The following is a 26,411-nucleotide window of genomic DNA, read 5'->3' as shown; positions in this document are numbered from 1 at the left end:
TCTGTCCCCCATTGGGCATGTTTGGGACTGGATGAAGCGTCGTCTCACGCGGTCTGCACGTCCAGCACGAACGCTGGTCCAACTGAGGCGCCAGGTGGAAATGGCATGGCAAGCCGTTCCACAGGACTACATCCAGCATCTCTACGATCGTCTCCGTGGGAGAATAGCAGCCTGCATTGCTGCGAAAGGTGGATATACACTGTACTAGTGCCGACATTGTGCATGCTCTGTTGCCTGTGTCTATGTGCCTGTGGTTCTGTCAGTGTGATCATGTGATGTATCTGACCCCAGAAATGTGTCAATCAAGTTTCCCCTTCCTGGGACAATGAATTCACGGTGTTCTTATTTCAATTTCCAGGAGTGTAGAAAAGTCACAGAGGTTTTCTGAAACTAAAAACTTTCCAGATTTATATATGAACACTGAAAGTGTTATCAGATCATCGTACATTGTCACTGAAGGTGAACTATTACATCACTGTATTTATTTAAATTCTTGACTGTCGGAAAATTACGTTTTTTTTTTTTGGAATTTTACTGACTTCCAATATACAACTATTTTTGATCTCAGACTTTGACATATTGTTTGTTTTCACAACAGAAGGATGTACATCAAATATGACGTTCCTCAGGTTATTCCTTTTTTAGTTATTAATATATTTAGTTTCGTATAAGGTAAGTGGCCTGCCAGTACTACTCCACTGCTTTCACACGTGCAGCTGCAACAGATGGTCGTGACGTCAGTCTGCGGGACACAACTCGTCCGTTACTGACGGTATAATACTCTACCGGCTTACATTGCAGCCCACATACATTCTGAAGTAAAGCTTTTTGTCATGCCCCGTCAATACGAGAAATGAGCAAATAAAGCTACTGGCTACAGAAGGCATCAATAGTGGAAAGATGTCCTTATGAAATGTATTTAAACACTACCAAATACCATACAGAATACTGAAATGGAGAATGGAAAACAAAAATTTGACCAAAGGTCTATCAGGCCCTGTACGTAAGAATATTATAATAAAATCAACAGTGGCGCCAACTTCTCCATTTCGATAGAAGCTGGTATTTTACTAACAAGGAAATACTAACTGTAATTCATTTTGGAAATTTCTTGAGGACACCTTGGCAATGAAAATGAGAATAGAATTGTGAACTATATCCGACGACTGTACGGTGCTGTATATCCACTATCGCCAAAACCTATTCAGCGGTTAGTGTTTTCATTTGGAAGAAAATTGGAATACGTAACAAATTAAATGAGGTAACTATGAAGGCCGACTATGAATGGTCGAATCTGTTCTTGCAAAGGCACTCCACTGCTGTTGTAAGGAATGTTCAGGATATGTCCTGCAAGAGGGTTGGAATGTGTCAAGGAAAGGCTGAGAACTGTATTTCCCTCTTGTTACATGCCTGTCAGGCGAAAAAGTTGTTTAAGCAGCCTGGGAAAATATGTAACATGGATGAGTTTTGACTTCAGCTGAACAATGAACATGGGAACGTTCCTGCAGTCAATGGTTTAAAGATGTCCAACACGCAACGTCAGTCCAAAAAAAGATGAAACAATATCCCGAGTTGCTTGCTGCAACGCCAAATGGAAATTCCTGAATTCAGCGACGAATGCCTCCAAGTTCCTTCGTCGCAATGAGTAATAGGTGTGCTTATGTAAATACGGATAGGATTATGAACTGCTTGAATAATCGCGTTTTTCCTAGGAAGGAATCTGGCAAAGTATTGCTAATTCTGTGTGTGCACATCACATCGTTTTGATGTCAATCTTCTTGGTTCAAAATGGTTCAAATGGCTCTGAGCACTATGGGACTTAACATCTATGGTCATCAGTCCCCTAGAACTTAGAACTACTTAAACCTAACTAACCTAAGGACATCACACACATCCATGCCCGAGGCAGGATTCGAACCTGCGACCGTAGCAGTCGCGCGGCTCCGAACTGAGCGCCTAGAACCGCTAGACCACCGCGGCCGGCAATCTTCTTGGTCTTGCAGCTGAGAATGAGGATATTCCCCTCTGCTTTAATAGTCATACTATGCAATAGTTACAACCCCTAGATCTGATCTCGTTGAATCCCTTAAAAACATTTTGATAACAAGCTGGCAACAGCTGAGTCCACAACCATCCAGGTCACAAAGTTACTCGTCTGCAGTTTGGGCGATTGTTGACAGCTGCATGGAATTGTGCTGCAACACCGAAGAACGGTACCTCTGGATTTTTGCCTATGGGTGTTATCAGCATGATCCATCCAAAATCTCAGACCACGCATTAGCATTATCCGACAGAGCGAATTGTAATACAATTGACATACAGTTGGAACACAAACATGTACTGTAGAGCAATCTAGTGGTCCTGCTGTACTATTCACAAGCCGTGTTTCAATGGCTGCTCCTGCACCAGCGCTACCCACACCCGAAGCAGCGTCAGCTATACAGGGTGGTCCATTGATCGTGACCGGGCTAAATATCTCACTAAATAAGCGTCAAACGAAAAACTACAAAGAACGAAACTTGTCTAGCTTAAAGGGGGAAACCAGATGGCGCTATGGTTGGCCGGCTAGAGGGCGCTGCCATAGGTCAAACGGATATCAAATGCATTTTTAAAAATAAGAACCCCCATTTTTTATTACATATTCGTGTAGTACGTAAATAAATATGAATGTTTTAGTTGGACCACTTTTTTCGCTTTGTGATACGAGGGCAGTTCAATAAGTAATGCAACACATTTTTTTTCTCGGCCAATTTTGGTTGAAAAAACCGGAAATTTCTTGTGGAATATTTTCAAACATTCCCGCTTCGTCTCGTATAGTTTCATTGACTTCCGACAGGTGGCAGCGCTGTACGGAGCTGTTAAAATGGCGTCTGTAACGGATGTGCGTTGCAAACAACGGGCAGTGATCGAGTTTCTTTTGGCGGAAAACCAGGGCATCTCAGATATACATAGGCGCTTGCAGAATGTCTACGGTGATCTGTCAGTGGACAAAAGCACGGTGAGTCGTTGGGCAAAGCGTGTGTCATCATCGCCGCAAGGCCATGCAAGACTGTCTGATCTCCCGCGTGCGGGCCGGCCGTGCACAGCTGTGACTCCTGCAATGGCGGAGCGTGCGAACACACTCGTTCGAGATGATCGACGGATCACCGTCAAACAACTCAGTGCTCAACTTGACATCTCTGTTGGTAGTGCTGTCACAATTGTTCACCAGTTGGGATATTCAAAGGTTTGTTCCCGCTGGGTCCCTCGTTGTCTAACCGAACACCATAAAGAGCAAAGGAGAACCATCTGTGCGGAATTGCTTGCTCGTCATGTGGCTGAGGGTGACAATTTCTTGTCAAAGATTGTTACAGGCGATGAGACATGGGTTCATCACTTCGAACCTGAAGCAAAACGGCAATCAATGGAGTGGCGCCACACCCACTCCCCTACCAAGAAAAAGTTTAAAGCCATACCCTCAGCCGGTAAAGTCACGGTTACAGTCTTCTGGGACGCTGAAGGGGTTATTCTGTTTGATGTCCTTCCCCATGGTCAAACGATCAACTCTGAAGTGTATTGTGCTACTCTTCAGAAATTGAAGAAACGACTTCAGCGTGTTCGTAGGCACAAAAATCTGAACGAACTTCTCCTTCTTCATGACAACGCAAGACCTCATACAAGTCTTCGCACCCGAGAGGAGCTCACAAAACTTCAGTGGACTGTACTTCCTCATGCACCCTACAGCCCCGATCTCGCACCGTCGGATTTCCATATGTTTGGCCCAATGAAGGACGCAATCCGTGGGAGGCACTACGCGGATGATGAAGAAGTTATTGATGCAGTACGACGTTGGCTCCGACATCGACCAGTGGAATGGTACTGTGCAGGCATACAGGCCCTCATTTCAAGGTGGCGTGAGGCCGTAGCATTGAATGGAGATTACGTTGAAAAATAGTGTTGTGTAGCTAAAAGATTGGGGAATAACCTGGTGTATTTCAATGCTGAATAAAACAACCCCTGTTTCAGAAAAAAATGTGTTGCATTACTTATTGAACTGCCCTCGTAGATGGCGCTGTAGTAGTCACAAACATACGGCTCACAATTTTAGACGAACAGTTGGTAACAGGTAGGTTTTTTAAATTAAAATACAGAACGTAGGTACGTTTGAACATTTTATTTCGGTTGTTCCAATGTGATACATGTACCTTTGTGAACTTATCATTTCTGAGAACGCATGCTGTTACAGCGTGATTACCTGTAAATACCGCATTAATCCAATAAATGCTCAAAATGATGTCCGTCAACCTCAATGCATTTGGCAATACGTGTAACGACATTCCTCTCAACAGCGAGTAGTTCGCCTTCCGTAATGTTCGCACATGCATTGACAATGCGCTGACGCATGTTGTCAGGCGTTGTCGGTGGATCACATTAGCAAATATCCTTCAACTTTCCCCACACAAAGAAATTCGGGGACGTCAGATCGGGTGAATGTGACATGGTATGGTTCTTCAACGACCAATTCACCTGTTATGAAATATGCTATTCAATACCACTTCAACCGCACGCGAGCTATGTGCCGGACATCCATCATGTTGGAAGTGCATCGCCATTCTGTCAAGCAGTGAAACATCTTCTACTAACATCGGTAGAACACTACCTAGGAAATCAGCATACATTGCACCATTTAGATTGCCATCGATAACATGGGGGCCAATTATCCTTCCTCCCATGATGCTGCGACATACATTAACCAGCCAAGGTCGCTGATGTTCCACTTGTCGCAGCCATTGTGGATTTTCCGTCGCTCAATAATGCATGTTATGCCGGTTTACGTTACCGCTATTGGTGAATGACGCTTCGTCGCTAAATAGAACGCGTGCAAAAAATCTGTCATCGTGCCGTAATTTCTCTTGTGCCCAGTGGCAGAACTGTACACGACGTTCAAAGTCGTCGCCATGCAATTCCTGGTGCATAGACATGTAGTACGGGTGCAATCGATGTTGATGTAGCATTCTCAACACCGACGTTTTTGAGAATCCCGATTCTCGCGCAATTTGTCTGCTACTGATGTGCGAATTAGCTGCGACAGCAGCTAAAACACCTATGTGGGCATCATAATTTGTTGCAGGTCGTGGTTGACGTTTCACATGTAGCTGAACACTTCCTGTTTCTTTAAATAAGGTAACTATCCGGCGAACGCTCCAGACACTTGGATGATGTCGTCCAGGATACCGAGCAGCATACATAGCACACGCCTGTTGGGCATTTTGATCACAATAGCCATAAATCAACACGATATCGACCTTTTCCGCTATTGCTAAACTGGTAATGTGTCACGAAGCAAATATCGTTCTCACTGCGGAATGTTACGTGATACCACGTACTTATACGTTTGTGACTATTACAGCGCCATCTATCACAAAGCGAAAAAAGTGGTCCAACTGAAACATTCATATTTCTTTACGTACTACACGAATATGTAATAAGAAATGGTGGTTCCTATTTAAAAAAACGCAGCTGATATCCGTTTGACGTATGGCAGCGCCATCTAGCGGGCCAACCATAGCGCCATCTGGTTTCCCCCTTCAAGCAAGACGAGTTTCGTTTTTTGTAGTTTTTTCGTTTGATGCTTATTTCGTGAGATATTTGGCCTTGTCACTATCAATGGACCACCCTGTATACAGTGCAGGACATCCGGAAGTAGTGGAGAAGAATCTATTAATTGAAACTTCCTGGCAGTTTAAAACTGTGTGCCGGACCGAGACTCGAACTCGGCGAAAGGCAAAGGTCCTGAGATAGAGTCTCGGTCCGGCACACAGTTTTAATCTGCCAGGAAGTTTTGTATCAGGGCACATTCCGCTGCAGAGTGAAAATCTCATTCTGGAATCTATTAATTTCTCGTCTGACATATCCTGTTTCTTAAGCCTTAGAATCCAGGCTAACCAAAACGAAAACGCAAATTTCGGAGGTTCTCGGTGCAATAAGAGCGCAGTTAGAGACAAACCACAAAAGAACGAATCAAAACGTTGTATTCTGCAAAGGAAGGAGTTGACTCCACCAATCAGTTCATCTTAATGTAACGAGGAAACTTTTGACACAAATGGAAAGAATGAGAGGGCCGACAATGTTTGTCTAGCCTGTAAGGTCTCCTTTTATGACAAAAAGTACCGAAGTGTGTCTGGATTCATTGGATGTAAGAAGTGGTAGAAGGATTGTGGGAACGACAGTAACTACTGCAGTATTTGTAAAACGAAACAGATAACACTGAACGACAAATGAAAGCCTTAATCTAGCAACTGCTGACTGTTAGAGTATTTTGTCTGTGATTTTCATAATCAAAATAAATTAGTTTTGTTCTGTCAGACTTAATTCAAAAATGGTTCAAATGGCTCTGAGCACTATGGGACTTAACAGCTGTGGTCATCAGTCCCCTAGAACTTAGAACTACTGAAACCTAACTAACCTAAGGACATCACACACATCCATGCCCGAGGCAGGATTCGAACCTGCGACCGTAGCAGTCGCGCGGTTCCGTCAGACTTAATTGATTCACAAATTTTGTTTCTTTCACAGCTGCATCTTCCCCCAGAACAGGTGATATACGTACGATGCTTTCAGTATTAATTTGTATACACTATTTATTAAAATATTTATTGTTTATATTTTCAGTGTGGTTAAATGCAGGATCATACTTTAATTCAAAAGGAATTTCAAGCTATTTGGACCGGTGGTTCAACCGTTGTAGAAGAAAATTCCTTAACTGCCGCATCTCCCCCCGACTTACCTCATAAAAACTGTAGCTCAAAGCTAAAAATATTGTTGTATTTTGTAGGAACTTGTTGAATAGTTTTTAGACGGGTTTCGGTGAGAGTTTGCTCTGTTGACATAGGGGGTTGCCTGTAAGGACGTCAGCGGACACTTTGCCCGTTGTTTGCTTGCAGAAGCGACAGGAGGGATGCCGCCGCGGCTGACGCAGCGCTCCAGCACGTCACTCACGGCGGAGCAGGGCCGTGACGTCACGTTGAGCTGCACTGCGCAGGGAAACCCGCCGCCCACCTTCACGTGAGTACACACACACACACACACACACACACACACACACACACACACACAGGTGCTCATACTCTCCCTGCCGGCGAAGTAGCCTCAACTCTGCTTCAGACCAAGCAGGATGTCTCCAGGCTCAGGCAGGTACACACAGAGAGCGTTGTGACGTCACAAGGACGCGGTGTACCTTCCTGCCGCAACTCGGCGTCAAGTCTTGTCGACGGTGCACATTCAGTGTGAACACAAACCTATGATTTTCTCCTTTACGTTACTCTGCGAAAACAAATTGAGAAGAGTATCAAATATATTTCCGTAGTTATTAAGGCCTGAATGTTGTCATTCTTCGAAAGACGAATAAATTGAAATTTCAGCATATTACTCTCCCTTCTCTCTCTCTCTCTCTCTCTCTCTCTCTCTCTCTCTCTCTTTCTCTGTCTCTAACTCTCACTGATCATCTTCGAATAGTCGTGGGAATACAGATGCCGTGAAAGGTAGTAATTGCTTCAGATATTATTGTAATCACCTTCCGTTGAATAACTTAAAAAACTTGTTTTTTTTAAAGTATCTAGTATACGTTGTTCCAATCTCATATTGGAAGTTAATTTATATGGTGATCAGTTTGTTAAACACAGTAATGAAGTGGTCATTGATTAATCATATTACTCAGCTTGCTACTCAAATCTACATTCATTATATCCTTGAATTGTGAGCAACTGCACATCAGTGTAACATTTGAAATAAATATCAAATAAACGTGTCAGGTACGCCAGCTTTTGCGAAAGTACATTAGGTACATTATAATTGGATTTGTTGGTACAAAATTTATCTGTTTAGGCCTGATTAAAACAAAATGGTTCAAATGGCTCTGAGCACTATGGGACTTAACTTCTGAGGTCATCAGTCCCCTAGAACTTAGAACTACTTAAACCTAACTGACCTACGGACATCACACGCATCCATGCCCGAAGCAGGATTCGAACCTGCGACCGTAGCGGTCACGCAGTTCCAGACTGTAGCGCCTAGAACCGCTCGGCTACCCCTGCCGGCTAGGCCTGATTCTTTGGACTTACACTTTACAAATGTAACTTCGAAACAATTAACATCGTCATACGCTAAGGTAAAAAAGAAAGCAATAATATTCATAGTGCGTTGATAATGATCTCCGAGTCGCTTTGCTGGATACAAATTCATAATAGCTGGGTAACTTTTATAGGAGTGTTCTGGATGGATGTTGTTCCCAGGCAGCTATTCGTCAGTCAGATCAGCTACTATCCCTCGGTTGCCATTAGGCGCCCATTTCCTGCATTTGTGGCACACTCTCTGCAACTGCGGAACCCCCTGCCCTTGCCTAATCAGTGTGTCAGAACCAGTGTTTCAGCTACCATCTTATTTACCTTCTGCTTTTGCTTGCATCAGGGTCGCCAGTATCACCTAAGTACTAGTGCCCCTTAATGCTAAGGCTATTAGTTACTAGTAAATATCATAGACCACTAAATTTTATTTGTCACAGGTTCAACTGATCTATTCATAGATTCCATCGAGATATATGAGAATTCTGTGTGATAGCGAGTACTCATCAGCGACATACAGACACAAACGGAAAAAAGATAACAAAAGAGCGTATAGTACATTCAAATAAACAATCTCTTCCGTGTCCCTTTCACACCAGAGGATTTCAGGGATGAGGCCATTCATCCATATTTCAGCCTGAAATCCGAAATACTTTATCTTACGTACTCTTGTGTGCCCCATTTACTATCGAAACGGAAAATCCTTCTCACTGATATTCTCTATTACGGTGCGTAATCGCAACCTACTTCATCTTAAACTCCATCCTCCTTCCACACTATCGAACTACAAAACACTTCACACCTTCTCACTACTTTCGTGTCAGTACGTCCAACCTCTCTAGCTCAGCTGCTACCGTCCCCCTGCCAGCTGTTCACTAAGTGTGTGTTGGCACATCGTTGATCAAGTATGACACTCCCTCCCTCTGCCAATCATTAGACCTATTTGTCCCAGTGTTGACACTGGAAATTTTGAACCATTACTATTGCACAAATTGCAAAGTTTAGTGCAGGGGTGTACAGATTTGCTAGTACCGCGGGCCAAAGACGCGTAATACATAAAAAATGAAATTAAAAAACTCAGTGTTATGCAAGTGCACAAATTCAAAAATACGTGCCGTGGGAGACAAATTGTTGGGATACCGCGCCCATTGTCATCTAAAATGGCGTTACTCAAAAGAGCTAAGTTGCGCAGGGGTCCTCTATTTGCTTTACGGCAGGGAATGGAAAATGAGTATTAAATAAGATTACAAGGAGGTAAACAGATTGAGGGGCCGCATGCGATCCGCCGTCTGTACACCACTTGTTTAGTGTGATTGTTTCACATTTTCTGCAACTTTAACATTATTATCCGTAAAAAAAAAAAGCAGTTCCCGCCCATTCATTTCTCATCCAAAGCGTTCCTTCTTATGAGCTTAGTCATCCTTCGTAAAGGTAATTATTCCGCACTCTAGGAGTTGGATCAGCGCCTCAAGAATGGCAGTTTCAGTTGATGTATCTTGATTTATACTTCATTCGTGCAGTCATTGCATTACGAATGATTTTCAGTACTTGCTAATACCTTCTGTAATTCTGTCTCGCAACAATTAATAGTATCTAACTTTCGTGAACATTCCTGGCAGATAAAATTATTCATCTGTACAACATTAACGTAATAGTAAATATTTATCGTTGAAAATGTTTTACCATGTTGTTGTTGTGATCTTCAGTCCTGAGACTGGTTTGATGCAGCTCTCCGTGCTACTCTATCCTGTGCAAGCTTCTTCATCTCCCAGTACCTACTGCAACCTACATCCTTCTGAATCTGTTTACTGTATTCATCTCTTGGTCTCCCTCTATGATTTTTACCCTCCACGCTGCCCTCCATTACTAAACTGGTGATCCCTTGATGCCTCAGAACATGTCCTACCAACCGATCCCTTCTTCTAGTCAAGTTGTGCCACAAACTTCTCTTCTCCCCAACCCTATTCAATACCTCCTCATTAGTTATACGATCTACCCATCTAATCTTCAGCATTCTTCTGTAGCACCACATTTCGAAAGCTTCTATTCTCTTCTTGTCCAAACTAGTTATCGTCCATGTTTCACTTCCATACATGGCTACACTCCATACAAATACTTTCAGAAACGACTTCCTGACACTTAAATCAATACTCGATGTTAACAAATTTCTCTTCTTCACAAACGCTTTCCTTGCCATTGCCAGTCCACATTTTATATTCTCTCTACTTCGACCAACATCAGTTATTTTGCTCCCCAAATAGCAAAACTCCTTTACTACTTTAAGTGTCACATTTCCTAATCTAATTCCCTCAGCATCACCCGACTTAATTCGGCTACATTCCATTATCCTCGTTTTGCTTTTGTTGATGTTCATCTTATATCCTCCTTTCATGACACTGTCCATTCCGTTCAACTGCTCTTCCAAGTCTTTGCTGTCTCTGACAAAATTACAATGTCATCGGCGAACCTCAAAGTTTTTATTTCTTCTCCATGGATTTTAATACCTACGCCGAATTTTTCTTTTGTTTCCTTCACTGCTTGCTCAATATACAGATTGAATAACATTGGGGAGAGGCTACAACCCTGTCTCACTCCCTTCCCAACCAATGCTTCCCTTTCATGTCCCTCGACTCTTACAACTGCCATCTGGTTTCTGTACAAATTGTAAATAGCCTTTCGCTCCCTCTATTTTACCCTTGCCACCTTCAGAATTTGAAAGAGAGTATTACAGTCAACATTGTCAAAAGCTTTCTCTAAGTCTATAAATGCTAGAAAAGTAGGTTTGCCTTTCCTTAATCTAGCTTCTAAGATAAGTCGTAGGGTCAGTATTGCCTCACGTGTTCCAACATTTCTACGGAATCCAAACTGATCTTCCCCGAGGACAGCTTCTACTAGTTTTTCCATTCGTCTGTAGAGAATGCGCGTTAGTATTTTTCATCCGTGACTTATTAAACTGATTGTTCGGTAGTTTTCACATCTGTCAGCACCTGCTTTCTTTGGGATCGCAATTATTATATTCTTATTGAAGTCTGAGGGTATTTCGCCTGTCTCATACATCTTGCTCACAAGATGGTAGAGTTTCGTCAGGACTGGCTCTCCCAAGGCTATCAGTAGTTCTAATGGAATGTTGTCTACTCCCGGGACCTTGTTTCGACTCAGGTCTTTCAGTGCTCTGTCAAACTCTTCAAGCAGTATCGTATCTCCCATTTCATCTTCATCTACATCCTCTTCCATTTCCATAATATTGTCCTCAAGTACATTGCCCTTGTATAGGCCCTCTATATACTCCCTCCACCTTTCTGATTTCCCTTCTTTGCTTAGAACGGGGTTTCCATCTGAGCTTTTGATATTCATGCAAGTGGTTCTCTTTTCTCCAAAGGTCTCTTTAATTTTCCTGTAGGCAGTATCTATCTTACCCCTAGTGAGATAAGCGGCTACATCCTTACATTTGCCCTCTAGCCATCTCTGCTTAGCCATTTTGCACTTCCTGTCGATCTCGTTTTTGAGACGTTTGTATTCCTTTTTGCTTGCTTGATTTACTGCATTTTTATATTTTCTCCTTTCATCAATTGCATTCAGTACTTCTTCTGTTACCCAAGGATTTCTACTAGCCCTCGTCTTTTTACCTACTAGGTCCTCTGATGCCTTCACTACTTCATCTCTTAATGCTACCCATTCTTCTTCTACTGTATTTCTTTCCCCCATTCCTGTCAATTGTTCCCTTATGCTCTCTGTGAAACTCTGTACAACCTCTGGTTCTTTCAGTTTATCCAGGTCCCATCTCCTCAAATTCCCACCTTTTTGCAGTTTCTTCAGTTTTAATCTACAGTTCATAACCAATAGATTGTGATCAGAGTCCACATCTGCCCCTGGAAATGTCTTACAATTTAAAAACTGGTTCCTATATCTCTGTCGTACCATTATGTAATCTATCTGAAACCTGTCAGTGTCTCCAGGCTTCTTCCATGTATACAACCTTCTTTTACGATTCTTGAACCAAGTGTTAGCTATGATTATGTTATGCTCTGTGCAAAATTCTATCAGGCGGCTTCCTCTTTCATTTACTATATAGGTGGTCAAATTAAATAAAGCAAAACAAAAATCACAGCGTAAGGGAAAATCAAGAAGTTTTTAACTTGAGACATTTGGCGGTGATGCGGGCTAGACTGGTAGAGCTTCGACCTCACTACTACAACTATCATACGGGATTCACGCCCAGAAGTTCCTGGCAAACTGCTGCTATCTCGTGACAGTTCAGAGAAGCTGCTGGGGCAGCCATTTTCCGGCAACAGTCCCGGCAGTTAGCTGTTCTTATCAGCGTCCCGTCTGCGTGGTGTGTTATTGTTACTCGCTAATTTGCTGAACTTTGCTCCCATCGCATCAACACTTGTTTTGCTAGAGCTAGAACTTCATAATGTTGCAGGGTACATTTTGAAGATTCCTTATAACCTGCGGAAATTTAAAAATGTGCTCACTGTTTCGTTTTATGGTTTAATTTGCGCCTGACACTCTGAAGTGCAAATTCCTCGGCCGTTGATGCTGCCCCATATGAATCCTCTGCAAGCTTATCAAATTCTCGTACCTCCTCGACCTTTTTTGAAATATACGTATGTCTAACTTGTTTCATTCTCCATCATTTCTCCATTGCTGCGATTTTGCAACAAACCCTCCACAATTTTACACATACACACCTTTAGTGTATAGTTACAATCCAACGTCAGCAGACGATCACCACCTAGGACCTGATATCCGACATGACTCTTGACCACAGTTTTCAACCTTTCTCAACCCTCGTCTTCTCCTTCTTTTTCTTCTGCAGCACTATAGCACTTTATTAGCTTTGGCCTCCTCAAGAATCTTCCTCCACACATCTCCCTTCTGTACTTTTCTCTTCCATCCTCGCATCTCCATCTTGGTAAGGTAAGCCAGCACAATATCTGTGGTCGGCCGACTCTTCTACCTTTCATTATATGTTTGGTCATGCTGTCCTAACCAGTGCATTCCTTGAGAATTAATAAATTATGTTTTCCTTGTTTAGTTCGTCGTATTTTATCGATGTACCATATTCTCCATTTTCCTGTCTCTTTCATTGGATTTTCCTTTCAAATGCTCTTAGATCGTTCAGATCCGCTTCTGTCACCATCCGCATATTCGACCCATATGTAAAAACTGGTTGTACAAGGGAATAGTATAATCTTAATGTGGTGTCACCGCCAGACACCACACTTGCTAGGTGGTAGCCTTTAAATCGGCCGCGGTCCGTTAGTATACGTCGGACCCACGTGTCGCCACTGTCAGTGATTGCAGACCGAGCGCCGCCACACGGCAGGTCTAGAGAGACACTTCCTAGCACTCGCCCCAGTTGTACAGCCGACTTTGGTAGCGATGGTTCACTGACAAATTACGCTCTCATTTTCCGAGACGATAGTTAGCATAGCCTTCAGCTACGTCATTTGCTACGACCTAGCAAGGCGCCATTATCATTTGCTATTTATCTTGTGATGCATGTACCGTCAGACCGATGTTTACCAATTATGGATTAAAGTTAAGTATTCCAGAAGCTACGTACTTTTTTTACTAGACTCAACTCCTTTAACTGTTCCAGATCTCACGCCAGCCTGCGTGAGCTTAAACGCGTGCCTTTCGGCTATCTCATAATGGCTTGGCTGTCTTGCCAAGTCACAACACTTAACTTGGCTAATCTTGTGGTTAGATATTTTTTAAATACATGTAAGTTCTAAATAGGCTCTATTTCCTCCTTACATTCTTCCTCTAATACACTCATATTATTATCGCTTATTAAAAGGACACCTATGTAACTGAAGCAGCAGACAGTTTTAAAACATTTATTAGAATCCTTGGGTCATGCGATGTTCTTCTAGCCTTAGAAATGAACGTTATCACGTACTTTGTCTTGCTTTAGTTTACAGTAAAACCAATTTTTGCTCCTTTTGCTTCCTTGATTTCGCACATTTCTTTAAGGGTGTTCATATCTTTAGCAAAAATTTCAATCTGAATCTATCTGACACTGTATCAGCACGGGAGCGATTTGCAATAGCGTGGACTCCAAAGAAACTTTCAAACGCCAAGATCGTTAGTAAAGCTTTCATTAGATTCAGATAACCAGTTTTGGCAAGATTATGTTGCCATTTTTGTATCTTATGCTCTATAACATTACATCATCTTACAGTACTGATGAAAAACATGATGCATTGTTATGAAGCATGAGATCTTCACCAGGTGCACCGTTGTTTTTTGCAATTTACACATCGCTGACTCCACTTCTTGCATTTTTGGTATTTTTGCTTCTTCCTTTTCCTATTTTCTTCTCTTGCATTATTGTGCCCGCACACATGTTGCCAAGGTTATTTCGACTACCCAACAGAAGTTTACTTGGGAAGCCCTTATATGTCCTCCATACAGTCCCGAAGTCCCCACCCCTCCCCCCCACCCCCACGTGATTTCCATATTTTTCCAGCCCTGAAGAAAGACATTCGCGGCCGACTATTTGCTTCGGCCGGAGAGGTGCACATCCAGGTACCATTATGGTTCTGCACGCAACCATAAACATATTTCCATGTAGGCACTGTCCAAGTTGCCTCACAGTGGGATAAATGCATTAACAAGTGTGGCGATAGTTTTCGAAATAATAAAGTTTACTTAGCTCTTCCCCCACCTGTATCGTTTTCATTTGACTACACGATACAATTTCATTGCCAAAACACAATCGAACACTTTTGTTTTCACTCCTCAGAAAATTTCATTTTACCGCTTAGGGAGAAATAATCACCAAGTTGGGAAACACTTCCGTTTTCTAGCAATGAAACATAGTCTATGGTTCGGCTTCCCAGCAACATTTTCTATGGGTTGTTTTTCTTTTTCGTAACTGCAGTCCCCAGATATTTAGTTGAATTTACAGTCTTCCGATTTGTATAATTTATCGTGTAACCAAAAAGCACAAAATTTTCATCTTCTGAGTATGCAACAACAGAAACCCTACGGCAGAATGCTATGGTATACCATGTCTGACTGCTTCAAATTCTGAGTGCCTGTAGGTACGTGGACACGGAACTGATATTCTCTGAATTTCTATATATGAAGGTTTCCAGAAAGTAAGTTCCGATCGGTCACGAAATGGAAACCACCTTGAAAACCAGAAGCGTTTTATTTGCAACAGTTACGTACACCTTCCACCTACTTCTCTACATGGTCGCCGCTCCAACGTCAAGTGTTCTCATAGTTGTTGTATCAACTTTCCAATATCCTCGTCATAGGAAGCAGCCACCTGTGCTTTCGGCCATTTATCTCCACTGGTCTGCAGCTCGTTGTCTGTGGAAAAATTTTGTCTTCGTAGCCAGCGGTTCTTGTGAGCAGAGATGAGACTCAGGGGGAGCCGACTACGGACTCTATTGTGGGTGATCAAACACTTCTCATCGGAAACGCTGCAGGAGCGTCTTCATTGCCCCTGCAGTGTTCGGCCGAGAATTGGCGTGAGGAAGGAACTGCTCGACAGTTATGTTATGTGGGCTGCACGACACAGGCGAAATCTCTAACCAGGCCCTCATACTTGGCTGGAGACACTATTCCCTACGCATCTTTACCTGCTCACTATTCACTCAAAACTGAAAAGGGCGACGTGACACAATCGATGGACATACTAGAGACACTGCCTATGCTACAGACGCAGGTTCGAATCCTGCCTCGGGCATGGATGTGTGTGATGTCCTTAGGTAGTTAAGCTTAAGTAGTTCCAAGTTCTAGGGGACTGATGACTTCAGATGTTAAGTCCTATAGTGCTCAGAGCCATTTGAACCATTTAGACACTGCCCAACACATCAGTGCAAAGCTTTAAACGATTTTGCCAGTGGTTTCCACTTCGCGACCGATCGGAACTTACTATCTGGACAACCCTCGTATAATTTCATTGGCTAGAAATGTTTACTAGGAAGATCGACATATGTAATGTTAGTCGCGTGAACTAAGGTAAATACGAGCACACAACCGGGAGCACGCAGGAGCACTATCTGGCGCACGGTGCGGGGTGATATGGCAGCCACATTTCCGGCACCTGGCAGTAACGGCAGCCGTACATCGCCTGTGTTTACACCCCGATTGAGCAGACAGATAAGCGGCGCGTGGTTGGGGCCCAGATGTTAACGGTGCCGGTCGCGATAGCATTGCACTGCCAGCCCGGCACTTCGGCGCAGCCATTATATATTGTGGGACAGCCGACACACAAGTGACCGCCGCGTGGAGACAGCTCTGCCTCGGAATACGCTTTACAAGATAAGGGCTGTGAGCAGCCAGCCACTCACGTTCCGGCTCAGACTGGACGTACATTCCGCTGCTGAGAAGACTGCGTACGACAGAACGCGGCAGCAAGTCGGAAGTACAACGTGAACTGCTCTAGAGCAGAATCATAACGAGGCGATCCTGCGCCCCTGGCAGAATAGGCAACACTGCAACCCTTCTTGTTCCCCTTACCCTCCAGTAAACCTATCCTTCAGTAGTTTTTCGGCAGATTTAGCAATTTTTTTATTTTCCAAGTGGAGTTAATTTAAGTGAAGCATTATTGCTCCTGTGGTATTACTGCTCACCACAAAAGGTTTATTCTTCTGTTCTATTTACACAGCAGGTCGCGCCAACCGAAACTTTGGAGCAGCAGAGTTACTAGCTGGAGGGTAATTCCATACATATTCTCTCCATCTTATCGGAAGCCTTTCGGCCAAACAGCATATTTGATTCACTACCAGCTCGCTGATCTTTGAGATCCCACAATGCCGTAATGAAGTAGCAGCAAAAGCTCCATTGTTGAAGATGGGCGAGATGTGTAGGCCTCCAAGCACACTGTCGCCGTATAAACCTATTTGGCACACACGTTTCTTAGGTATTAGTCATTACTTTATGATACTACTTGGACTAATGATCCTGTGATAGCAGCATGCCTTTACAGCCGCAAAGCGAGGGAGGGAATCTTCTCGTAGGCAGAAGATAGGAATACAATGGGTAGGAGAGTTCACATTCCAAGTTAATTCTTAAAACATCTTTCTTTCTTGTTTTTTCTGTCAACTTTCTGGTCATTCTGTGCCTATGTCCTAGGTGGAGATCACGGCCCTGTTCCAGAACAGAACAGAGCGAGCCATTCTAACAATATCTTCGGGAGTACAATTTCTTCACTATCGTAAATTGACAGTGTCTAGCTAGAAAATTAGGATTGTGTCAGTATATTCGCATTGTGAATGGACAGATCAAGATAAGATGGATAGTTTTTATGAGGCACTCAGTGATGTAGTTGTTAGAGTAAAGGACAAGGACAGAGTTCTGCTCATGGGTGATTTTAAACGCCAGGATTGGAAATCGAACAGAAGGGTATGGAAAGGTTATGGGTGAATTTGGAGAGGATATGGAGGCCAACAGAAACGGGAAACAACTCTTGGATTTCTGTGCCAGTATGGTCTTAGTAATCACAAACTCCTTTTTTAAACATAAGAACATTCACCGGTATACTTGGGAAGGCAGGGGAACCAGATCTGTCGTTGACTATATAATAACACATCAGGAATTCAGGAAGGCTGTGAGGGACACACGTGTATTCAGGGGATTCTTTGATGACACTGATCATTATTTAATCTGCAGTGAAATTGGGATTGTGAGGCCGAAAGTGCAGGAGGTCAGGTCCATATGTAGGAGGATAAGAGTGGAGAAACTTCAGGATAAGGAAATCAGGCACAAGTACATAACAGAGATCTCAGAAAGGTACCAGTTAGTTGAATGTAGTCAATTACAGTCATTGGAAAAGGAATGGACAAGGTACGGGAACACAGTACTAGAAGTGGCTAAAGAATGTCTTGGAACAGTAGTGTGTAAAAGTAGGATGAAGCAAACAGCTTGGTGGAATGACACAGTCAAGGCAGCCTGTAAAAGGAAAAAGAAGGCGTATCAAAAATGGCTACATAATAGAACTCAGGTAGACGGAGAAAGTTATGTTGAATAAAGAAACAAAGCCAAACAGATAATTGCAGCGTCCAAGAAGAAATCTTGGAAAGACTTTGGAAACAGGTTGGAGACTACGGGTCAAGCTGCTGGAAAACCATTCTGGAGTGTAATTAGCAGTCTTCGAAAGGGAGGTAAGAAGGAAATGACAAGTATTTTGGACAGGTCAGGAATACTGCTGGTGAATCCTGTGGATGCCTTGGGCAGATGGAGGGAATATTTTGAAGAGTTGCTCAATGTAGGTGAAAATGCAATCAGTAATGTTTCAGACTTCGAGGTAGAATGGGATAGGAATGATGATGGAAATAGGGTCACATTTGAGGAAGTGGAGAAAATGGTCAATAGATTGCAGTGCAATAAAGCAGCTGGGGTGGATGAAATTAAGTCGGAACTCATCAAATACAGTGGAATGTCAGGTCTTAAATGGCTACACAGGATAATTGAAATGGCCTGGGAGGCGGGACAGGTTCCATCAGACTGGACAAAAGCAGTAATCACACCAGTCTTTAAACATGGAAACGGAATAGATTGTAACAACTACAGAGGTATCTCTTTAATCAGCGTTGCGGGTAAAATCTTCTCAGGTATTGTTGAAAGGAAAGTGCGAGTATTAGTTGAGGACCAATTGGATGAAAATCAGTGTGGGTTTAGGCCTCTTAGAGGTTGTCAGGACCAGGTCTTTAGCTTACGACAAATAATGGAGAAGTGTTACGAGTGGAACAGGGAATTGTATCTATGCTTTATAGATCTGGAAAAGGCATATGACCGGGTTCCTAGGAGGACGTTATTGTCTGTTCTACGAGATTATGGAATAGGAGGCAAACCTTTGCAAGCAATTAAAGGTCTTTACATGGATAGTCAGGCAGCAGTTAGAGTTGACAGTAAATTGAGTTCATGGTTCAGAGTAGTTTCAGGGGTAAGATAAGGCTGCAACCTGTCTCCACTCTTTTTCATATTATTTATGGATCATATGTTGAAAACAATAGACTGTCTGGGTGAGATTAAGATATGTGAACACAAAATAAGGCAGTCTTGCATATGCGGATGACTTAGTTGTGATGGCAGATTCGATTGAAAGTTTGCAAAGTAATATTTCAGAGCTAGATCAGAAATGTAAGGACTATGGTATGAAGATTAGCATCTCCAAAACGAAAGTAATGACAGTGGGAAAGAAATATAAACCGGTTGAGTGTCAAATAGGAGGAACAAAGTTAGAACAGGTGGACGGTTTCAAGTACTTAGGATGCATATTCTCACAGGATGGGAACATAGTGAAAGAACTGGAAGCGAGGTGTAGCAAAGCTAATGCAGTGAGCGCTCAGCTACAATCTACTCTCTTCTGCAAGAAGGAAGTCAGTACCAAGACTAAGTTATCTGTGCACCTTTCAATCTTTCGACCAACTTTGTTGTATGGGAGCGAAAGCTGGGTGGATTCAGGTTACCTTATCAACAAGGTTGAGGTTACGGATATGAAAGTAGCTAGGATGATTGCAGGTGCTAGTAGATGGGAACAGTGGCAGGAGGGTGTCCACAATGAGGAAATCAAAGAAAAACTGGGAATGAACTCTATAGATGTAGCAGTCAGGGCGAACAGGCTTAGATGGTGGGGTCATGTTACACGCATGGGAGAAGCAAGGTTACCCAAGAGACTCATTGTTTCAGTAGTAGAGGGTAGGAGGAGTCGGGGCAGACCAAGGAGAAGGTACCTGGATTCGGTTAAGAATGATTTTGAAGTAATAGGCAGAAGAGGCACCAATGTTAGTAGTTAATTGGGGATCATGGAGGAATTTTATAAGGGGGGCTATGCTCCAGACTGAACGCTGAAAGGCATAATCAGTCTTAAATGATGATGATGATGATTATGGTGATGATGATTGACGAACTCGAACAACATAAATACACTGCCTCGAAATAAAAGTGAAGTACCCGAAAGACATCGTCGGATAGCAATGTAACTTAGTACACGTATGCACCATCGGTGGGGATGTAAATTAGTAGAGTTGTAGTTAACTGTAACAGGTATAACGACCACCAGAATGTATTAGTGTTGTTCATGTTTGTTGTTGCGCTGCTATCAGTCCAGTAGCACGTCAGTACAACTGCGCCAGTATTATAGTGTCGGACTAACACAGAATGCAAGTACAATAACTGTTGTTTTCGGAACACTCGAACGTAAAGTAGAACTGTGGTATAACTGAACACAAATAGCACTTTCTGGAACAGGTAACTAAGTCCGCAACTTGATATACAGTACAAGTCTGATAGTTCATCTTACAAGTCCGCATCTATCAAGTTACAAGAGCTGTTTGGAGAGTAAGGTCCAATGAAGCACGACATGTAAACTACACTGAAAACCCGATGAAGCTTTGCACAAATGTGTTGGGCAGTACCTCAAGTATGCTCGTCGATCGCGTCACGTCGATATTCAGTTTTGAGCGCAGTAATCACGTAAAGGTGCCTAAATGAATAGTGTCTCCCTCCAAGTATGAGTACCTGGTGAGACGTCATGCAGACCAAATAAGATAAACTGCCGGATGGAAGGGCGCACGACCACGTCGTAAACCAGATCCTGCAGGCTTTGAGTACATTTGGATTCAAGAAGAGAAACCTCCACCACTGTGAGATCTTGCGATTCTCCAGTGACTTGGGTTCCTGTTGGTGCTCATAGTGTTGCCGAGGCGAAGAGCAGCGATTGGAGTGCTTGGGGAAGGCAGATCTGATTAGCTTTCCTGGACTTCTAATTGCTATTTATTGCGTTCAGTTTGTTACAATTTGTTAAGTGCAACCGGCTTTATTTTTCCTGCCTCGTGGCCGCTAACGCCCCAGTTACCTTCTCTGTGGTTAGTGTATATAACGGCAGTGTACGTTTCCTCGCCTTGCCTCTGCTGTCCGGTGAAGCGTGTAGTTTTGACAGCCATCTTGATTGTAGGTTGGTTGGTGATTCTTCTACTCTGGTGGCAGTAATTCCTTCCTCGTCCCGGGCGCTATAAGCACAGTATTCTGCGGACGGAGTCCAGACCGCCGGTTCCGGATTTGATGTATTTCTACATCCTTGCCTTTGGTTTATTGGACGTCAGGTAGCCTCAGCAAGATTATCATTAGTCATTCGTTAGACTGCCACTAGTCTCAGTTACCATCTTGGGAAGTGGAATGCAACTCTTGGCTGCCTATCTCATTGCTCGCGAAAGTTTTTTTTTTTTTTTTTCAGAGGTCGATTCCTGGTCCACTGTCCACTGTCTGTGGTTCGCCCTTGTGTTTTAATATTGTATTTTCTGTGTTCTTGTATGTTTCTAAAATTTTTTATATAAGTGCCATTCTTGGCATTACAACAGGTTTAAATGATTGTACTAGCAAGTTTACCATCATTTTGTCTCACCTGTTTGGTGATCAGTTGCCTGTCCTTTTAAATTAACCTTTCCTGTTGTATTTGCTTTTTTACTGTATGCTTTTTTAAATTTTTTTATGTAATTACCATTCTTGGCGTTACAGCAGGTTTAAATGGTAGTGCTACCAAGTTTATCATCATTTTGTCTCATCCGTTTGATCAGTTGCCTGTCTTTTTAAATTAACCTTTCCTATTCCATTGCTGTTTTACAGCGTGTTCGTTAATTTTTTAATAATTGCCGTTCTTGACTTTAAAGGCCTTCAGCCTTGAATGTGGTTACTTGCCTTAAACTTCTAATTGGGATCACACTGGCTTGTTTTTAAAACATTATTTGCTGTTTCTGTATTTTATGCTCATTTGGTAAATGAAAGCACTATTAATTACACAGTTGTTTATTCTTTCACTAATAAAGTGTGATATCTTTATTTATTGCTGAGTCTGGAATTACCGTTTTAAAATAAATGTGTGTAATTGCAAAAGGGAACCAATAGTAAGTGATTACGACCCCGTCCACAATCGTAACCGAAACATGCCATCCTTGGCTACCAGATTTCACTGCCGTTAACACCCAAACCTTAACGGATGCGTCTGGAGTGGTGGCGTGATCGAGAAGCTTAGACTTCCGATGAGTGGGGTCTCACTGAGTTCAGCGATGAACCGTGATTCATCACTGTCCCAGAAGATCATCGTAGCCGAGTACGGCGGTGACTTGGGAAGAGATACTATTCTTACAATGTTTTTGAGAGGCACAGCGTTGTTTCATGGTGAGGGGAGCCATTCGGCGTGTCTTCAGGTCATGGATGGCAGTGACTGAGGGAACTCTGAGGGCACAATTGTAAATCACCGATATCCTGCGTCTTCATGTATTGCCTGTCATGTGCCGCTATCGTGGTACCACTTCTCAACAGCGCTATGATCGTCCATAAATGGTACTTTCTTCTGTGAACGGTCTGCATGATATTGATATACCTTCATGTGCAGCAAGATCTCCAATGTCGAATGTCAGCTCCCTCCAAGCGCCAGCACCCAGGGTATCAGTGACTAGTTACAAAAGCTGTGGGCCAGATTGCATCAGTATATGATGCAATGGCCTCACGACACCTTTCCCAACCGAATCAGTATATGTCTGCAGACCAGAGGGGTGCAGCGTCATGATGACAAGTTTTTTGTAATTGTGTCTAGATTTTGTAATCAATGTGATACCATCACACATCCTCAGATCTTTGACATCCATTTGTCGTAGTATCTTCAAATATTTTCTGATCTCAAAAATAATGAGCTTTCTCTAACTGAATGACCTCTTCCATGGCAACCAACATGAATCCTAAAAACTTCGATTATGTAAAACCCAAATCATATTTTTCTCACACGACATCCCGAAAGCCATGGAGCGAGGCAGTCAAGTGGATGCAGTATCCCTCGATTCCTGAAAAGCATTTGACTCAGTACCCTCATTATCAAAAGTACACTCGACTTGGGTATAAAGCGAAATTGTAACTGAATTTAGTGGTTATTGTTAGGGAAGATACACCACGTTATCTTGGACGGAGAGCCATCGACATGTGTAGAAATAACTTCCGGTGTACCACGGGGAAGCGTGAGGACTCTTGTAGTTCATTTTGTACGAGGTGTGTTTTTTTAGTAAGTACCGTTTTGAAATTGAAAGAAGACGTGCTAAGATATCTCAATAATTTTATTTTTACATGAAAGCCTGTACCTTAATCCACTTTTCTATTGAGGCTCTTGTCATAACGTTGTACCAGTTTTTGAATACACTCCTCATAGAAGTCTGCCGCCTGACTTGTTAACCACTGCATCACCACTGTTTTGACTTCGTCATCTTCTTGAAGACGCTGATCGCCCAGGTGTTTCTTCAAAAGCAGGAACAGATGGTAGTCACTGGGTGCAAGATCGGGGCTGTACGGAGGATGATTTCGAGTTTCCCAACGAAAAGATGTGATGAGATGTTTGGTCTGATACGCCATATGCGGACGGGCATTGTCTTGCAGCAAAACGATGCCCTTGCTCAACTTCCATAGACTGTTGCTTTGATTCTAGTGTGGCGTAGGCCACCCATGTTTCATCGCCCGTAACAACTTGGCTTAATAAATCATCACCGTCGTTGTGGTACCGCTCAAGCAAAGTCAATTCACTGTCTAAACGCTTGGTTTTGTGCACATCCGTCAACATTTTCGGTACCCAACGTACGTACAGTTTTCGGTAATTCAAGTGCTCGCTCACAGTGCCATACAAAACACTACGAGAAACATTAGGAAGTTCATCCTGCAAGGAGAAAATCGTAAAGCATCTGTTTTCTCTCACCTTATTGTCCACTTCCTGCACCAAACTTTCATTAACGACCGAAGGACGCCCACTCCGTTGTTCACCATGCACATTTGTGCGGCCGTCTTTAAATGTTCTCACCCACTTTCTTAACGTTCCATAAGTCGTAATGTTTTCTCCGTAAACTGCACTGATCTCATGATGAATATCGATCGCTTTTAGGCCTTTAGCACTAAGAAATCTTATAACAGCCCGTACTTCACAGTCGGCGGGACTCACGATTATCGGAGGCGTCTTAAACACTCAGTACACAACGTAAACAAGGAAGAATCAGACTGTAATGGCGACAGTGCTTAGATTAAGGTACAGGCTTTCATGTAAAAATAAAATTATTGAGATATCTTAGCACGTCTTTTTTTAGTTTCAAAACGGTACTTACTTAAAAAACACGCCTCGTATGTTAATCCTGTTGCGGACGTTAATAATAGTATCCTCAGATTTTTCACAAATGATGCAGTTATTTATAATAACGCACAGTCAGAAAGAAGCTGTACAAGTTTTGAAAGTGGAGCGTAGAGTGGTAACTTGCTTTAAATGTTCGAACGATAAAATTGTGCGGTGCAGAAAACCAAAAACCCTAGTATCCTGTGCCTATAAAATCAGCGAATCGCAAATGGAACCAGTAAATTTGTGCAAATACACGCGTGTAACACTTTGTTGGGACATGAAATGGAACGATCACATTGACTCAGTCGTGGGTAAAGGAGGTAGCAGTCTTCCGTTTGTTGGTACTCACAGCCTTTACATCCTATCGGAATTTCTTACGGTTTTGTGAAATATCTTTCGACTATATTCAGTTACGGTAGTCTTGAAGGCTTCGCGCACTTCTCTCTAGACAACCAACTGCGTTTAATTGAGCGCTTATCTATAGTCCTATGCTTCATTTTATACCTATTACACAGTAGCCTCCGTTTCTTTTCAAGTTTCTTCTACATCTACATCTACATGGATACTCTGCAAAGCACATTTAAATGCCTGGCAGAGGGTTCATCGAACCACCTTCACAATTCTCTATTATTCAAATCTCTTACAGCGCGCGGAAAGAAGGAACACCTATATCTTTCCGTACGAGCTCTGATTTCCCTTATTTTATCGTGGTGATCGTTCCGCCCTATATAAGTCGGTGTCAACAAAATATTTTCGCATTCAGAGGAGGAAGTTGGTGACTGGAATTTCTTGAGAAGATTCCGTCGTAACGAAAAACGCCTTTCTTTTAATGATGTCCATCCCAATCCTGTATCATTTCTGTGACACTCTCTCCCATATTTTACGATAATACAAAACGTGCTGCCTTTCTCTGAACTTTTTCGATGTACTCAGTCAGTCCTATCTGGTAATGGTCCGACACCGCGCAACAATATTCTAAAAGAGGACGGACAAGCGTAGTGTAGGCAGTCTCCTTAGAAGGTCTGTTACATTTTCTAAGTGTCCTGCCAATGAAACGCAGTCTTTGGTTAGCCTTCCCCACAACGATTTCTATGTGTTCCTTCCAATTCAAATTGTTCGTACTTGTAATTCCTAGGTATTTAGTTGAATTTATGGCTTTTAGATTAGACTGATTTATCGTGTAACCGTAGTTTAACGCGTTCTTTTTAGCACTCATGTGGATGGCCTCACACTTTTCGTTATTTAAGGTCAACTGCCACTTTTCGCACCATTTCGTTATTTCTTCTAAATCGTTTTACAGTGGCTATTCTCCTACCGTGAACTTTTCTAAAGGGTACATATCCATCCGGTGCATGATTATTTTAAGACGTACGAAGAAGGAAAGCACGAATGGTGACAGGTTAGTTTCCTACGAGGGAGAGTGTCATGGAGATTCTGAAATGGTAGGCACTTGAAGACAGACGCAAGCTATTCCGAGAAACACTAATTACATAGTTGCAATAACTGGCGTTAAATGCTTATTCTAGGAATACGCTGCAAAGCCCTAATTGTCGGTCCCACAGGTATCGCGAGGACGAGATTAGATTAATTACAGGTCGCACTGTGGCATCTCAACAGCAGTTATTTCCGTGTTCCGTACATGAATGGAAGGGGGAAAAATTCCTAATAACTGGTATAATGAGAAGTACTCTCTCCCATGTGCTTCATCCTAGTTTGAATAGAACGGATGTAGATGTAGATACAGACGTAGAGTTTGTAGATGTAAGATTGGACGTGTGTGTTGGGTAAGTTCAATAGGTTGCCAACATTATGTGGTTGGTAAGAAGTTTGTGAGACGTTTAGGATGTACATGCACTGTAAAGGTGTTCAGAGAGTGAAATTTTGTGTTGTCTAAGAAGCGTTTATAGTGAATTGCTGAATTAACCCTTTCGTGGGCGAAATTATTGAGCAGTTTTTTTAATGAATGGAGAGCAGATAGTAGTTAACAGATAGGTATATTTATCATACAGAATATCAAATTTGCTCCAATTGTGAAAGTCAGGTCACACAACAAGGTGGGAAGTATTCTTCCCACTGCCCTTCCTTGGAGTTAAATGACAAAAACAACTTTTTTCCATATATATCACATTTATTTCATAAATTTACTTCTCTTGTTACAATGATTGTTCACAATTAAATGGTTCAAATGGCTCTGAGCACTATGG

At 42.6% G+C, this 26,411-nt stretch overlaps 1 protein-coding gene across 1 annotated transcript in view; it reads left to right on the top strand.

Annotated features, from left to right (window-relative positions):
• Positions 1–26,411, top strand: part of LOC124780155 (Down syndrome cell adhesion molecule-like protein Dscam2) — a 436,971-nt gene that overhangs the window by 70,804 nt on the left and 339,756 nt on the right. Inside the window, exon 4 of the mRNA XM_047253760.1 lies at positions 6,924–7,044. Within this exon, the coding sequence (XP_047109716.1) occupies positions 6,924–7,044 (121 nt within the window). The remainder of the gene's footprint in view (positions 1–6,923; positions 7,045–26,411) is intronic.

The sequence above is a fragment of the Schistocerca piceifrons genome, chromosome 1 (genome assembly GCF_021461385.2).
Source record: "Schistocerca piceifrons isolate TAMUIC-IGC-003096 chromosome 1, iqSchPice1.1, whole genome shotgun sequence".
Lineage (NCBI taxonomy): Eukaryota > Metazoa > Arthropoda > Insecta > Orthoptera > Acrididae > Schistocerca > Schistocerca piceifrons.
Note: the sequence above shows the minus strand (reverse complement) of the source record. Positions and strands in the feature narration are given on the sequence as shown.